We start from the raw sequence: 16,859 nt of genomic DNA on the forward strand, positions 1-16,859 counted from the left end.
ATCTTTAATTATAGGTACTAAACTCCCGCACGCGGGCTTTTTCCCCTAGTACTTTTTATCAAATTTGATTTTGGGGGAGGGGGCCAATTACCCACCTCACTCCTACGGTCCTTCGTGGCTCCACCATTCATCAGTTGAGTGGGCAGAAAATGCCTAACTCGCCTGGTAAGAATTGCCTAACGGAGAGAAAAGCTCTTTGATAGCAAGAGTGGCTTCACATCAAGCATCATCATTCAATGGTGAAAAAGTTTTTTTTAACTAATTTTTAACCTGCTGATAATTTCAATCGTAAAAATTCAACATTCACTGTATCGATTAATTTTCTCCAAATTTATCATTCACCCCATTAGCTCAATACTATTTAACATTGAGTCAATAGTCACGAGATCAACCATTTTTCCAACTCATTATGGAGAAACCATTCAAAAATAACAAAGGAGTAGTGGTAAAAGAAAGCCTGTACTTTTCTGGGGTACAAGTGCAACCAATTGAATTGTGCTGATTAGGTAGGTTGTGAAACAAATAAGAAGATTGATGCAAAAAAAAAAAAAAAAAAAAAATGTAGGTACAATCCCACTTAAAAAGTTAAATGTCCATCATAAAGTTTTTTTAACCATAGACAACGAAGCAACAGCCACCAGGAAGATGCATAACTGCATAACTGCAAATCAAAGAAAGTATCAAATTTTCTTCCACTCCAGAGTCCAGCAGCATGCCAAAAGTTTTTCCAATTCCCGGGTCATTATCATCAGAATTCTGCGATTCACATCAAGAAGGAGAAGGGCCGGGGCCCACGCCACGCGCCTTGAGGACCCACATCAAGAAAACCTTCACCGTCCACCACTAGATTCAAAGATCGGGCCCAAACTCCAAAGTTCAAACGGGACCACTCAGTAGCCGCCTTGGGCTCATTCATCAGTTTCTTTACCCCCACCACCCCCTCAGCATGGGTCCCATTCTCCACCATGCCCTGCAAATACAATTTTCTGGGCCCATTCCCACCTCCACTAGCCTCACTCCCCCCTCCCCCCCGGGCCAAAATGGACCACCCCTGTTTAAGGCCCCACATACCAAACCCCTCCCCCATCCTACACCTGCCTAACCTTACATGATCCTCTTCACACGTGCAGGATTCCCAACCACCTCTCACGTGCTCCAAATTTATGGGCCTCTTTGGACGTACAATTCCGTGCCCACTTCCCAACAAAAATTATAATATCCAAATTCCCCAAAAAAAAAAAATATTTAAAAAAAAAAATCCCCAATGCTCAATTAATTTTGCTGCTCATGCTTATCATGAATCTCCAAGGAAAATTCCCTCAAAACCTGTGTTCTCGTGCTAGGAGATTTATCGGATGAGGTTGAAGAAGAAGAAGGCAACAACGTAGCACTAGAATTTACTCGAAGGTTTTCCATTGTTGTCGGGCCCCCCACCACATTTAAAAATCTTGGCAATTGCTGAATATTCAACGCATTTGCATCGGATGGTGTTGTAGATGATGATGCAATGAATGCTGAAATCGGCCTGGCGGAAACGTTGATGAACGGGGTCACATTCACATTCGGGGGAATCGCCAGAATTTGAGGCTGATTCGCTGCAACATGACTAGGAACGTTGGTTGATGATGATGATGGCACTTGAGGAGGAGGGAGGATGAAAAATGTTGGCGAAATATTTGTTACTAGTGGAATAGCAGCTACCAACGGGACCTGTAGAATCGCCGGGTTCTGAACCAGAGCTGGAAATGCATTAGTAGTACTAGTACTAGGCTGTATTGCCATTAATGGGGCCAAAATGGAGGGATTGTTACTGGAAAATGTGGACATGGTGGGGGTGCTGCTGGTGCTAGTATTACCGCTGCTGGTGGCAACATTGTCGTCGGTGTTGGTGGGCATATTTACGTGCTGATCAGCACTGTAATTGGATGGACGCTTGCGTTTCCTTTTGACGGTGTTACTGTTATCAGCAGCCGCAGGGGAGGTGGTGGGGACTTTTAGGGTACCGTTAACTGACATGGCAATGGCAGGAACGGTGCCGGTACCGGTGGCGGCAATGATGGCTGGCTCCGCATGCTCCAAGAGCCATCTGATGGTCTCGCCGTCAGACTTGTGGCCGAGCTCTTTGGTTAACTGAAACACCCTGGCTGCACAAGTGGCTGGCATTCTGATTCTTCTCCCTCGCCCTTCCACTTTAGTGTGCCTGTCTTTTGTGGAAGTTCTTTTCGGCGGCGTAGGTGGAGCTACCGGCTGTCTCATTTGTAAAGACGTTGGCATGGGCAGCGGCTGTGACGACCTGGCCATCGGTATAGGCGGTTTGTCTTCCCCATGATCATCAGGCTCTTCTTTGAGGGATATCAATGGAATTGCCATTGGTGGTGCAGGTGGCATGCGCAGTGGCTGCACCGCCGTCGAAGGTGGCCGCGGCCATGGGTTATTCAAAGATGGCATGTTAGACCCATTTCTTGACTGATCCCCGTGTAGTTCTAGCTTTTGTGCTGAACCCATGGTTTATGTACAAAAGTGGAAGCAAAAGCCAAGAGAACAAGGCTAGGAGGAAAGGGAGGGTAACAATATTGGGGACTGATGAGGACTGAGGAGTAGCTGCTAGAGGAAGCTGACAAAAAATAACCCCTTGGAGGCTAAGAAAAAAAGAGATGGTGTTTGGCTTTTTATAGAACACAACATCATTTAAAGCTTGTGGATTGAGATGTATAACAGTAGGATAAGAAGAGTATAAACTATAAAGAGAGGAGGGACTTGTAATGTGGAAGGAGCTAGAGTTAAATGATCCCTTAATGTTAAGCGGGTTCAGCTCCGATCATCATCACTGCGACGGAATAGCACATGTCCGAGATCAAATGAGAAGTCGCTTACAGAAATCCTTACGAATTGTATTGCACCAAAGTCACTTTCAACTTTCTGCCACTGTAGGTTAGTATTATGTAGATGCCAATGAACTTAAGATGCCTGTGTTATGCTAAAAAGATGCTATTAGTAGCAATTGGGACCCCAAAAGCTGAGGTCCCAAACTATTGGCAAGGATTGATGACAAAAGGTCGTGCTACCTTTCCACATAGCAAATTTTGGACTGCTCAAATTAAGTATTGTTTCTCAAAGTAGAATAGTAAATAAAATATCTTTGTCGTACGAAATACAAAATATTTTGTACAGGAAGGCTACATACACCGTTTTTATATATATATATATAAATAAATAGAAACTCTTGAATCTATGACCTCTTATTTGTAATTGATTTTCTTTACCATTCAATTCAATCTTTCCCCATAGGCCATGCGAGCTAGTTTACAAAAGTTGATCAATTTCACCAAAGTTTTACGAGAACATTTGATTTTTCTAAAAGGCCAAATTCAGAAAATTCACATCGATGAGCTTCATGAAATGTATGTTCACTAAGTAATCATTTTTCTGTTAAGAAACCGAAAGGAAAAATAATTCTTCTTAGGGTCTGTTTGGTTGGAAGTAAAATGTTTTCCTTGGGAAAATATTTTCCGTGGAAGTAATTTTCCATGAAAATCATTTCCCTTTCATCATTTTCAGGTGTTTGGTTAGCTTATTGAAAATATTTTCTTACTTCATTTTTCTGATATTTGTTTAACTTTTGAAATATTTTCACTTTTATCTCTATCTTTACTTTCTACACATTATAACTACATACTTCTTCCCATGCAAAATAAGAAAATTTATCTCATTGTTTAACTTTAAAAAATCTTGGAGAAGTGTATATATGAAGCAATAAACAAATTGCTGGTCATTTAGTGTCAAATATCAATCACATGCAATGCTTATTGTGACATATATCTTGCACTCTCACTGTTGAAAGTTTCTCTAGAAAAGAATGTCCCTATTATACATAATTAATTACTAGCATAGGATGAGCAAGATGAGGTCTTTTTTTATTTTGAATATACTAGGGGGGGGGGGTTGGGTTGGGTGGTACGGGGGAGGGAGTGTAAGGAAGAGGTCTTGGGTTCGAGTCCTCCTGTTTACACTAAAAAAAAAAAACATACTATAAGATGTTTTCAGTAAGTTTGGAACATACTACAGGCGGGATGCATACATTTAGGAAAACAACTTCAGTAAGTTTGGAAGGGAAGTTGTTTTCCATAAGATGAGTGAAAATATTTTACATAGGAAAATGTTTTCAGTAACTTTTGTGCAACCAAACACGTGAAATTAGGAAAATATTTTCCTGGAAAACATTTTCACCCGAAACAAACGGACCCTTAATATCGAAATTTTCACTCCTTCAATTGCAACCTTTGAGCGGAATTTACACCCAAGCATGGCCATCGTACCGACGGTATAGGGGTAAAGGAGGAAGTGACATTGGATTCTCAGCCCATGCACGTGGATAAGGCTTACTCTAGTGAAATCAGCTACTGCTCTAGGGTTTGTAGAGCATCCAAATAGAACCAGATCTCTCCCCAAGTTATGAATTACTACTACATATTTAAGGAGCTGTTGGTTCAAATTCTGGAATTGGAATCATAACCCTCACAACCGGAGTGGGTTCTGGTCATTCTCCCTTCCTTGTTTGGTTTGGAAGTGGAACGTGCTTCTTCGTTCGTTCTGATGCAAAGCTAATTAATGCGAAACCCAAGATATAAATGGGGAATGATATGTATAAAATTCACTTTTTTCTCGTTTCATTCAAAGTATCATATTTCTTATTTTGAAATGTCTCAAAATATTTGTTATCTTACTAAAATCAAAATTACTTTTGATCCTTTTTTTTTTTCTCAATATTATCTTCACCTTTATTTGCATTTCATACTAAAATTAATTTTGAATTTTGAATTTTCGAAGGTTATTTTGAAAACACATCCACTAACATTATCATCAAATCACTACTTTTTAAAAAGTCGAAATTTCGAAACGCAACAAACAATTTGAAACAGAGAGAGTAACACATACATTCAGATCAAATAATTTTCTCAGTGATCTATTAGGCAATAGATATGAATGCCATTGATTTTATAATATTCACTTTCCAAACACTCTCTAGGAACTTGATCCCTTACAATGCCGTGAGGATTGGTGTAACAAAGTAGAAATATTGGTGGTGCGGTGCCTCATAAGGGAGGGCCATGGTGATGGTACAAAGTGAGAACACCCTCTAGGTGGTGGACCAATGGTGAAGTTTGGTGGCTCTAGGAGTTTCAACCATCAACCACCGAGGTGGTGCCGGAAGAGTGTGGCATTGTATTGGTGGGCACATTATCCTCTTCTTCTACGGTGGCCCCAAGACAATTAACAACCAAGGTGGTGCCTGACTGGGGCCATAGTGCTGGTGGGCGCAATCCCCACCAACCCCCCCCCGCCCCCCTCCCCGCCCCCCAAAAACCCCCCTTCTAGCTCTAGGTGCTGGACCAAGGTGGTTTATGGTGGGCCTAACATCTTATGCCAGTGTGCATTCCTTCCTAAATAGATGGGCCCACTTCCCGTGAGCTGACGATTTCTGATGAACAGCACTATCAGCCCACTTGCTTTAAGCGGGCCCAGGAAAGTTCGGCTCAAGATGGGGACCCTTGCATATTAAAGTGGGGCATCACTTGCGTTGCCCACAAAAGCCTGCCTGCCCAGTGCCCACCCATCTAATACAACAGATAATACTTAAAAATAGTGGACGCCTTCATTTTGAGACTTTCATTTTTTTTGTAGCTTTTATTTGGTGGGGACCATAGCACTTAAAATATGATGCCCTTCTTGGAGCCTGCTCATTAGGCAGCCTACCCATGCGGCCCACATGCCCCAGTCCACAATCCACAGTTCAATTTTGTAATTCCATAATTTACATCACAATTTAGTACATCAATTACTAGCACTTTTGAGTCCATAATTTACATCATAAGATATTTAGTAATTCCAACGTTTACAGTACGTTTTAAAACCATTAACAAGATTATTCATGTTTGGGTTGCATTTTTTTGAAATTTCGTAGAAAAAGTACTGTTGCGATTTGATATATGTGAAGTAAAAAGGTGATTGAGAAATGTATTTACGAAAAACATTATTGTAATTTTTCTTTAAAAATTTGCTTTCCAAACCGGGATTTTCAACCCAATCACATAGGAGCATAAATAATCATGTACACAAGTCTTATACACCTAAATATAAGAGAAAGAGATCATATATAATAGATTTTGGGGAAAAAAAAAAGTGGATAAACTTCCAATGTTTTGCTGCATCTGATATCCTCATCCACGGTCATAGACTCGTAATCATCTTCACAGAAACACAACGATGTTATTTATCCCTTTTGAAGGTATCTCCACCGACTTCAACATGCTAGCATGTAATGTAATCATTCAAAAAGTGTTTATGAAGAACGTTAACCCTTTTGAAGGTGAAAAAAAAGAGCATTAACCATATATATATATATATTTCGGATGTGTATGAGTAACTTACTAGTTTTTAATCTCGGTATTTCTTAGAATTTAATTTCATAAATGTGAAAAGGAAAAAAAAATACAAGAACCACGGAAAATATATGCTGAGGTTGTCGCTTGGTGCTACCTTTTTATTTATTTATTTATTTATTTATTTTATAAAATATCATAATTTCATTAAAATTTGCTTACATTAGCAAACACACACAGATATCAAAGAATAGATCTGAAGAAAGGATACTCCAGATATGAAAAACAATAAAAAATTACATTATAAAACTCCAAATTTAAAAAATGAGATAAAATAATTGTAATTCCACGGGGCATTTGTGCATGCTTCCAATCGTTAGATCTACTGATTAACTACTTCAAGTCCAGATATTATGATGATATCTGCCGAATAGATATAAGAAATTTCATATCTAATAATCAAAATCTGAAAAAAAAAATTCGGATCTAGTAAAAGAAAAATGAAAAAATTATATAAAAAACTCTCACTAGGAATCCCTAGGAGAGAATAAAACTCTCACTAAAAAAGTTCAGGAGAGAAGAAACTCTCACTAGAAAATATTAGGAGAGATTTTATTTACACAAATAAAAAGACACTATTGACATGACTCCTCTCATGAAAAAAGACGAGAAAAATCTGATCTCTCTCCCATGGGAGAGTTGAAGAGGGGAGTTTTAGTTAGATTTTCCTCGAGAGAGAGAGAGGTGCTTGATACCTGATGAGGTTGCTAGGCATCGCAATTAACTAACTCAACTTGTCATAATTGTGGTTAATCAGTAGACCGACTGATTAACGTTCTCATAAGGCGAAAGATAACTGTTGAGCCCAGCCTCAGCCCCTTATAGGGGAAGCTCCCTGTCTTTAATGGCTGGGTATGCTTTGAATGAGCAAAGCAGATGAGTGACAGATGAATTTCGCGCCCCGCAGGGCTGCATTCTGAAAACGGATTACGGGCATTGAACTAGGCATCTAGTGTACTCAAAAATTAATCATTGCCAGATTTGGCATCTAGAGTTATTGAGCATTTATTAGTTTACTCGCAAGATGATGAAATTCTTGCCACATGGAGCATGAGCATCCTATTTACTTGGACTATCTTTAATGTGTAGCTCAAACTGGATAATGATCAAATCAGAGTTGGTTTCGGGATGGATCCGCTGGAACATTTGAAAAATTTCACTTGCCTCCCTTGTTTTAAAACCTTTTATAGCATTTGAAACCTGCTTCGAAATATAATATCAAAAAACTCGTTTTGAGAGAGAGCGAGAGAGAGAATACGATTTCATTCCAAATTTGTCTTTTAGGTGAATACTGAAAGGTGGATTACAAAATATATGCATGTTTACTAAACCATGGGTCACATCATTTGGAACAAGTTGCACAAGAATTATACGTGCTGGTGCTGGTGCTGGTGCTGGTGCTGCTGAAAAAGAAACGAGTGTGTTGTGTTGCCTCTAGCGCGGGGAATAATACACCAAAAAAATGTGCAGAATAAGTAGCAGCAGCTTCCATTTCATGAACCTGACATGTAGGTGTAGCGTGTCTGAGCTCCAACAAGAAGTTCAATGAGTTTTTCTGCACATTAAACAGAATATTTTCAATCGGGAAGCGGTCGCAAAATTCTCATCTGTCCAAGAGCTAACAGATAATATGTCAAGAAAAATCAAGGCAACTGAATCTGGAAAACAAACCTGCAAAGAACCCAAAAACAGGAACAGGTTCTAATAGCTTTCGGGTATGGTCAAGTCTTTTCCTGAAATAAGCCAATAGCATTAGTATCTTTGCCTTCTCCTCACCCACCCCCCCCCCCCCCCACAACTGTGCTAGTGGTTTACTCGATAATAAGGGCAAAAAAAAAAAAAAAAAACTCAATACGAATTACTATAGCACATATTACCGTGTGTACTTGGTAAAGAAAGGATCTCTCATAAGGTAAAGTGCCCACAAAAGCTTCCTCCTCTTTAGCTGAGCCATAACCATTGAAACAAACCGCTTCAGAAAATTCCCCAGAAAAGGAAAAAAAAAAAAAAGGAAAGGAAAAGAAAAGAAAAGACATTCAACCATCAAACACCGAAAGGCAAACTGCAAATGAACCATCCAGGAAACTAAAACTCCTATCCTCTCCAACCCAACGGGCACAACCCAGCATACACAGGTTTAAGTATCTAGATCTCTTATGAGATGAATTGGAGCATAAGCCAGGGAGAATTTTATTTTTAACCCTATTTGCCACCCTCAAGAAAGTAAAACTCTCCTGGTTTACCTCTAGGATGAGAAGGATGCAACAACAGTTTTTAGACAATCTAGCTATGAGATGCAGCAGTAGCTGACGACAAAGTAACAATCAACACACCTCATCCCTTTCGTCGTTGGAAAGATAGAATAGAGGGCCTTTCCTGCTGTTCCGTGACACTGCAACAGCTGAAAGGATACCGTTCCCGATGAGGTCAACTCCCAATGACATAACCCAAGGAAACCAAGACCGAGTCCCATATTTTCTTATTAATAGGACATACAGCAGGGGTCTTATAACGAACATCACCTCACCCATCACAAACAAGCCCCCAGGAACACCCTTCTCAGACAAGAAAGCGGATAGACTGGGTTTCTCAACCATCAGTGCTGTAATAATTTAACAAAGAAGTGAATTCAAAATGACTAGATCCATCCCAACAATTATTGCACTCAATTTTATGTGGAAGATATTTACTTGGAGGCTCCATAATTGCATGCTGGTGTTGGACCCTACTCAACCAAGTTCTCTCAGAGACCATTCTGGCATTTTCACCAAACCTAGACAAGGCTGACAGTGCCTTTCCTTCAAGATTCCATGGGGTCTGCTGAAAATGATTTTTCAAATTATGGCTTCTGGGATCAACCAATTCTCCATGTCTCTGTTTCGAGTAGTTAACCGCATCTAATCCCTTCTCAACATATACAGTCTCCCCACCACGCAAAAGCATTTTATATCCGCTGTTCTTAATCATAGCTAGCCTAACTAATACCCTGAAACATACTGGACATCAAGCCAATTTTACAAAGAGTAGAAACACAATGAACCAATTACAAAGAAAATTAATATACTTATAGAATCCACTTACTTGATAGCTTCTGTGGCAGCAATAAAATTCCATTTTCTGTCATCACCATAAAATTGTTGAGCTGCCACTTCAACCAATGTTTCCAAGTCCTTAAGCAAAGTTATGCACAACGAGTAAGGGAAGGAAGAAGTCTCAGCCTGGCCAGTGACTCTTTGGGTTGGAGTTGTCTCAATGATGTGTTCATTTATAGCAGTGATTATGCCAAAAAATGATGTTACTGCAGATAGATTACAACATTTTCAATAAAAAAAAGGCACCCATAAGCAAAAGATAACAACAAAATAGACCCAGATAAATAGACAAAGCAACAGAAAGTTATAGAAAGCTAAAATAGTTTGGCTCAATGAAGAATGTAGTATAAGTAGGATTATAAGAACTTGATGTCAACGAATTCCAAAATTCAGCTCGTTACAGAATAGGGACAGTGGGGAGGGGCATCAAGCGGGTAAAATAAATTTGAATAAGTTTAGACTTAAGGTGATCTGGTGGAGTATAGAACTATCCAAATTAACAAAAAACTTCACCTCAAAGATATACAGCCAAAGCTATACATTCAACAATAAGTACAAAAGGCTATTTTTTCAAAACACAAAATTGTTTCTACTGGAGTGTAGCATTTTTAAGTAATAAGAAGAAGCCAATGTTACCAAAATATCACAAAACCTGCTTCTGGCCCAATTTCTGAGTCTGAAAACCGTTCCGGAAGAAGCCATGTCAACCCCTGAAGATTCCAGTGACACACCAAAATCAATAAAGATCTAGCCAAATCTGAACCTCAAATGAGAAAAGCTGATAGCTTACTAGAAGGGAAATATAAATAGAGTAAATATTCGTGAAAAGACAATGCACATTAATTGGCCAATGACCACTATAGAAGTATTTGCTAATGTCAGGACTCATCTTCACCAAAACCAGGTATCTGTATGGTTGGTAGAAGAAGTCAAATCACAAAGTAAAGAATATGGCTCTCAATGAGGATTCAGATTTTGACAAAAGAAAAATGTTTTCAGATGCAATTATTCGAATTACCAATTAAAGAATCAACCTATTCCTGAGCTTTCAGATTTTTACTCAGAAATTCATCTAATTCTGATGAACTTTAAAAAAAGAACATGATCAATCAGAAAGATAAGTACTTTTAGCTTCACTCAATGTCTTGACCATGCACAAGTTAAACTAAAAACTTGTTTTCTTTAGCCTCTAACTGGTGCTGTCTTTGTTGTACCTTTGAAAGAACATGAAAACATAACCATGCCTTTGTGTGTCTATATATATACATTTCTGCATGTTAACATTTTCTTAAAGAAACAACATGAAAAGGTCAGCATAGTATACAGTAATAGAAGGTACATTTGAATTTGATCTCACTAAAATAATGTAATCATAATGTAATGTACTCTTATTTATGGATATTAGGCAGATATAATATGGTTTGTAAGATATTCAGAACCAGAAACCTGAACTCCTCAACCAAGTGAAAGCAGCACCACTGAAAAACCTAAAATAACTTTTGATGGCCAAAATAAGACTAAAAAGTAAGGCTCACGCAGATGGCAGAGTTTTTCAAATGAACATCAAAGACGTCATATTACAGGAAGAATAACTAAACATATATGCACTGACGTTCCTTACAATCGATATTTGATATTTGAGAAGTTTGTCTTCTTTGGAAATTCAACAAGCATCCGTACACAATCACATATTTAAGAAGCAAATCTGATATTGGTACTAATCCCTCCATCAACAAGTATTCCTCTTGATTCAAATCAATTACATCCCCAAAGTTCACTAATTCCATGAACAACATCAGATTTTCGGACAAACTTATGTCAACAAAAGGGAAAATAGCTCATAAACTGTTTCAACTGTTTGTTCTTTCATTCCATCATGTACCAAAGAAACCCGTTTAGGCCAATAGCTATCCTTAAAAATCGTAAAAAATGATCTCAATTAGCCAGCAATCGAAATAAGTTAAAACTAACCAAATATAATGAAAATTATAGTGTTCAATGCCAAACCAAACTTCTACTTCTGAACAGTAAAAGATAGTTTCAGGCCTCACGGCTGCAAGATATTGTCAGAACAAGGAAAACTTTGATAACTTCTAAAATCCAAATAGCCCAAAGGAGCCTAAACAATTAAGCAAAATACAAAGTCTAGTAGCACTAGAGAAGGGGGGCTTACGTTTGCTAGCGACTCCATAGAGTGTACATAATCTTTATTTCTCCGAACCCATCTCTTGTATGCCTCCATTGGATGAAGAATAAAACCAAATATTCAAAAATATTCAAAACTATCTTTTTCTCTCAAAGTCAAAAGCCAAAACTTAATCTTGGTGATGCCAGCAACTTAACCAAGGCTAAATCTTCGAAAGCTTTGAGTTTTGAGTCGAGCCCAGATGCCAAAATATCCCAATTAATAAAACCCTTCCGGCAATTTTGATTTCTTGGGGTTCATTTTACAAGGTAGTGTCTTGAATGCAGGAACACGACAATGAAATTACAGGAGATTCCTAGAGAAACGCGTGATAACTGATGATGACTTACCCAATTTCCCCAGAAATTTATTTATAATTGTAATTGGATCCTGATGAGGTTTTTAACATGTACACGTTCCTACCTTGCGAATATTTCTTATTACAACTTTGTACAAGACTTGGCCTCAATATTGATATTGAGAAATTATTTTTAGCGTCATTAGCTATCCAATATTTTTTGTAGCATTTTATAAATATGATATATATGAGATAAAAATGTTGCAAATAAAAATAAAAATGTGATTAGGAAAGATATTTAAGAAAAATTATGAAAACAATTTTGTAAATAATATGCTTTCCCAATAGAACCTTTAGCATATGATGTCAAACAATTTATTTGTTAATTTTTTGCCTTTTTATGGGTAGAATTTTTAAATAGGTAGACATAAAATACTGTTAATACATAAATATAAGCAACTTTTTCACTTACATTCATTGCTTTTTTGTATTTATAAGTTTTATCGTAACATCTGAAACTCTCTTAACTAGTGTCTATCTCCTAAAAAAAAAATCAAAAAGTGTCTATTTGAGTACCCATTAAACAAAATCTTCTTAAATTTAGTCGAGCTAAAATAATCATAATTTTTTGTTTGACACTTTACACCAATCGAACAATCAAATTATGAGACGAACATTCCGTCTATGATGTATAGTATATAAAGTCTAAAGAACCTCTTAATTAAACCAAAGTGTTTTCTACTTTTCACTTTGTGGACTTTACCATTTGTAGGTAGGAATTATATGCATCTCAAGCTTGATGAATGATGGCAATAATTCATGGTAACCAAGAGGCCAACAACAAAGTAAACTAAGGGCCAAGGGCTAAGCCAAGAGATTGACATATTAGGGGCTTCAATTGAATGCCTTAGGAATTGCAGGGCTAGTTTAAAATATAGTAATAAACACAGATTGCTAGCCAGTCCAATTTACACTTCAATATATTCGCGGCCAAAACCCTGAGCAGGCAAACAACCATTCAATCAACTGTATGGTACCCGCCTTCTCCGAGGTGCACCCGAAATCACATCCCGGGGTTTTTGATACCCGAGCCCGATAAAAGTAGGTTCCGCTCGAATCCTAATTTGTGCTTCTATTCCTGCATATGAGGAATTTCTGTTTTTGTTGGTTTTGTTGGTTGCAATGGTTGTGGGAAATTTGATTTAGCTTTTTCTTCAGCTGCAGGCTTTTTTTTTTTTTTTTTTTTCTTTCTGAGGAGGATTATCTTCTTCAGCGAAGGAGTTTATTCTGGTATACACAGCAATCTTACCTATTTTATTTTCTGGTTTTAGATCTAGCAACTTGTTTTGTTGCTTGATCGTTAAAGGAAGGACTCTTTCTTTTCGCTCCTTTTTTTTTTAATTGTCTCTGAAGGAAAATTCTTGTCGCAGATTTGCTCAAATATTGTTAGTTGGAGATGAAGCTGACCCTTGAATTTGGGTAATATTTCTTCTGTTCTTTGTTCTTTTTTATCTGTTTACATATTTATTTCTTCAGTTTAGGGTGTTTAATTTTTGTCAAGAGTACTTGTTTACTTCTATACAACTTCAAAATTGATTTTTTTGTCCATCTTTTAGTTGATTTCTTGCCAAATTAATGCGATTAGTGGCTTTTCCTTTTTCGTGAGAATCTCACAAAACATCTGATAATCCTTTGCATGTAAAGATTTGTATGAAGAGACAATTGTTTGGTAGGAGAAAATCAAAAGTTTCATTTCATTAGTCTTTCTAGCCCTTTTGTGAATTGGTCATATGCTACTCGTTGTACTGCAGCTCACTTTTTTTTTTTTTAAAGATTTTGTGACCTCTTAATTAATGAACCTTTTCTATGCTGAAGTATGACTTATTCTGTTTTTCAAAATTTTGGCACAATCGTAGTGCATCATCCAATGGTTAAATAAAATGGGGATGAGGCAATAAACCAGCATCTTTGCTGGACACATTAATTAATTGTGCCAAGTCTATGGCAGTTTAGGCTGTAGTAATAGAGAGTTAGAGGTCCAAGCTTCTGATGCTAGCTTAAAGTTTCATCTAAGATATATACTCAAAGAGCATTTAAGATTAGATGGTCAGAATTTACACTGGTTATATTTGTTCAAGTAATATGAATTGCTTTTCTTTTGCATTCTTGTGGCTGGGTGGCCCTTCCACTAGAGCACCTCAATGTCCATATCATACACTCGCTACCTTAACAAGGTGTTCCAGCTCTATCGCTATTCACTTCTTCCTTAGTTAAGTGGCAGAATTTTGTTCTGGGATGGAAAAGAAGGGTCCTTAAAAAAAGGCACAAATGGAATTTATTGTAATAGGGTTGATCAAAATTTTTCCTCAATATTTAACGACCTTGAAGATGCTTATTTGTTATCCATTTTGTTTCCTAGCGGGGGGCTGGAACTTCTTTGTGATTCTGTGAAGATCCACCATGTTAATGTTGAACCACAAGCTGGAGAGTCAAAGGTAAATTTCGTTCTTGATGATAGATGTTATAGTAAGACATATTATACAGAATCTTTTCTCCAACAATAGTTTAGAATGTTCACACAGTACTTGTTCTCCTTCTTGTCCAGTTAACAATGAAACACTTGCTCTCTTGGGTTCGCACCAATTTGATCAAGGAGAGGCCGGAAATGTTCATGAAAGGAGATTCTGTGTAAGTATGCTTTCTCTTTTTGGATGGTGGCTTACAAACTTGTAGTATATGGTCTGAGTTGGAACTCCAGCAGGACTAGTTGCACCTTCGAGATTTGCAACACAACGTTCTGGTGCTGCTAGAAATTGTTTCTAATGGCCCTTAGGTGGGACTTAAATGCATTGAAGTTGTTGGTTAACCCATGGTTTTATTTTATATAGGAGACCTGGAGTTCTAGTCCTTGTAAATGACTGCGATTGGGAGCTAAGCGGTCAGCTCGATACAAATTTGGAAGATAAAGATATCGTGGTTTTCATTTCAACATTGCATGGTGGATAGTTGCCAGTGATGATTGTGTATTATTGCAGTTGAGCAGAAATGATTTACTATCTCCATCATGAACTGTTGTAGTGACCTCCTTTTATGAATGCCAATCCAGGACTGTTATGTCGTTCATTAGTTCCTTCCACCCCAACCCCTAACTAGTTTTGTTCAAGAAAAAAAAAGTACAGGCATTATAGAGCTCTTCCTGAGCTATGAAAAAGAGACAAAGGTGGATACTATTATGAATGCGTCAACTGTATGACAATGCACTAGTATGATCATCTAGAAATATTATTTTTCCTTCAAATTGGTTTTTTATCAGAATGAAATACTTGTATATTTGCTTGTTGGTAGATTGTTCCTCCCTACTTTTCTCTTTATTGAAGCCCAAGAAACAGAGTCCATTGATCGGAAAGTTTTTGGGGTTTAAACCCCTTTTAGGTTGCTTTTATCACATCTTGTTAGTGTTCAGGACTCATGAATGACGACGAGAAGCTCCTGCAGATTGTCCCTTCAGGGGCATCTGATAAAATTTGAACAATACAGAGAAAATTATTGCCCCTTAGAGGACATCTCAGATAAGTTGGAACGACATGGAGAAGACTAGCATGACTCCTGCGCAAGATTTGAACGGTGGTGATTTGTCCTTCGCTGGTCTTTCTCGTTCTTCCTTTCCTTACATTGGATAGGTCTACGTGCAATGCAAAAAGGAGCTCATTGGGTCAACTAAGTCGTTCTCCATCTGGTTGTACAGGCACCCAAAAAGATGGATTAAACTTTAATCCAAAAAACAAGAGTCGAGACTAAAATATAATTCTGAAAAGTCTAGGAACTAGAAGCGAATAAAATGTAATTAATGTTATTGGCAACTTGGCATATGGAAAAGTTACGAAAGAAAGAATAGGCGGTCTTATAAAATTAATTTGGCATATGAGGAAGTTATGAAGGAAAGAATAGATGGTTTCACAAGGTTTTATTTCACTTTTTTATGAATATTTGCAATAACTGTGTGTGTTTTCTATTTTTTAAGTTAAGTGGATGTATATGAATGACATGGATAATCCATTTAAATTTACCAATATAATTGGATTTAGATAGTTATCCATTTAAAACCATTAAATTTATATGAATCGTCTAAATCCATTTAGGTTGATTTATATGGATGGATATGAATTCATTTGACCACTTCTAGATTAAAGGTTCATCATTGCACAAGTTTCCACAGAGGTGTGAAAATTCATTTTAAAAATGATCAAAATTACAAAAATTTGAATTTATATTGTTGAGAGTGGGATTTGAACCCACGCCCTTTCGGACCAGAACCTTAATCTGGCGCCTTAGACCAACTCGGCCATCTCAACAACTTGCTTCTAATCACTAGAAAATCTCTAATTCTGAGATTCTGCTAACTTGTAGAGCACTAGAACCCCAAGTGTTGACCTTTTTTTTTTTCGGAGTATGCTCTTTCATGCATTCTGAAGCCAACCACACCAAGCAATTCCCAGAAATCTCAAGGGTTTTTCTTTAGACCCCGTTACCAAGAGCAAGACTGATATTGAAGCCCTGTTTGATAATTCAATTCAGTATTTTAATTATAGATTTAGATTTTAATATGTTCAAATACATTTGATAACAAAAATAAAACATTTGAATTAATTAAATGACACTGAATTTTTTAATCAAAATTTGTTCCAAAACAATAAGTGATTTACTTATTACTTAATGTGATATACACTCAAATATATCAAATTTAGTACTTTACAATTCAATAATTTAATGGATTCATATTTCAGTTTTTATACTATAATTTTATCAAATGCACCTTAAGTTGAGATTGAATAATGCACCACTCA

General features: G+C 37.3%; 3 protein-coding genes, 1 non-coding gene and 1 pseudogene across 4 annotated transcripts; 2 read left to right on the plus strand and 3 right to left on the minus strand.

Moving 5' to 3' along the window:
* Window positions 1-1,244: 1,244 nt before the first annotated feature.
* Window positions 1,245-2,885, minus strand: LOC113733096 (transcription factor TCP9-like). Its single transcript, XM_027259241.2, has one exon. The coding sequence runs from the start codon at window positions 2,503-2,505 to the stop codon at window positions 1,273-1,275; it is 1,233 nt and encodes a 410-aa protein (XP_027115042.1). The 5' UTR covers window positions 2,506-2,885; the 3' UTR covers window positions 1,245-1,272.
* Window positions 2,886-7,687: 4,802 nt separating this feature from the next.
* LOC113733097 (peroxisome biogenesis protein 16-like) lies at window positions 7,688-12,150 on the minus strand. Its single transcript, XM_027259242.2, has 8 exons — window positions 11,706-12,150; window positions 10,185-10,242; window positions 9,522-9,738; window positions 9,131-9,426; window positions 8,774-9,042; window positions 8,318-8,385; window positions 8,112-8,173; window positions 7,688-7,995 (listed from the first exon to the last, which is right to left on the minus strand). Exons 1-8 carry the CDS (start codon window positions 11,772-11,774, stop codon window positions 7,934-7,936), a joined length of 1,101 nt encoding a protein of 366 aa, XP_027115043.1. The 5' UTR covers window positions 11,775-12,150; the 3' UTR covers window positions 7,688-7,933.
* Window positions 12,151-12,981: 831 nt separating this feature from the next.
* LOC113733098 (ubiquitin-related modifier 1 homolog 2) lies at window positions 12,982-15,138 on the plus strand. Its single transcript, XM_027259243.2, has 6 exons — window positions 12,982-13,116; window positions 13,234-13,305; window positions 13,446-13,494; window positions 14,435-14,510; window positions 14,621-14,703; window positions 14,904-15,138. The coding sequence occupies exons 3-6, from the start codon at window positions 13,472-13,474 to the stop codon at window positions 15,019-15,021; spliced, it is 300 nt and encodes a 99-aa protein (XP_027115044.1). The 5' UTR covers window positions 12,982-13,116; window positions 13,234-13,305; window positions 13,446-13,471; the 3' UTR covers window positions 15,022-15,138.
* A 375-nt stretch (window positions 15,139-15,513) lies between these two features.
* LOC113733564 (U6 spliceosomal RNA) lies at window positions 15,514-15,662 on the plus strand (annotated as a pseudogene).
* A 624-nt stretch (window positions 15,663-16,286) lies between these two features.
* Window positions 16,287-16,367, minus strand: TRNAL-AAG (transfer RNA leucine (anticodon AAG)). The gene has a single exon. It is a non-coding gene; the product is annotated as a tRNA-Leu (tRNA).
* Window positions 16,368-16,859: the final 492 nt, after the last annotated feature.

Source organism: Coffea arabica, chromosome 2e (assembly GCF_036785885.1).
Source record: "Coffea arabica cultivar ET-39 chromosome 2e, Coffea Arabica ET-39 HiFi, whole genome shotgun sequence".
Lineage (NCBI taxonomy): Eukaryota > Viridiplantae > Streptophyta > Magnoliopsida > Gentianales > Rubiaceae > Coffea > Coffea arabica.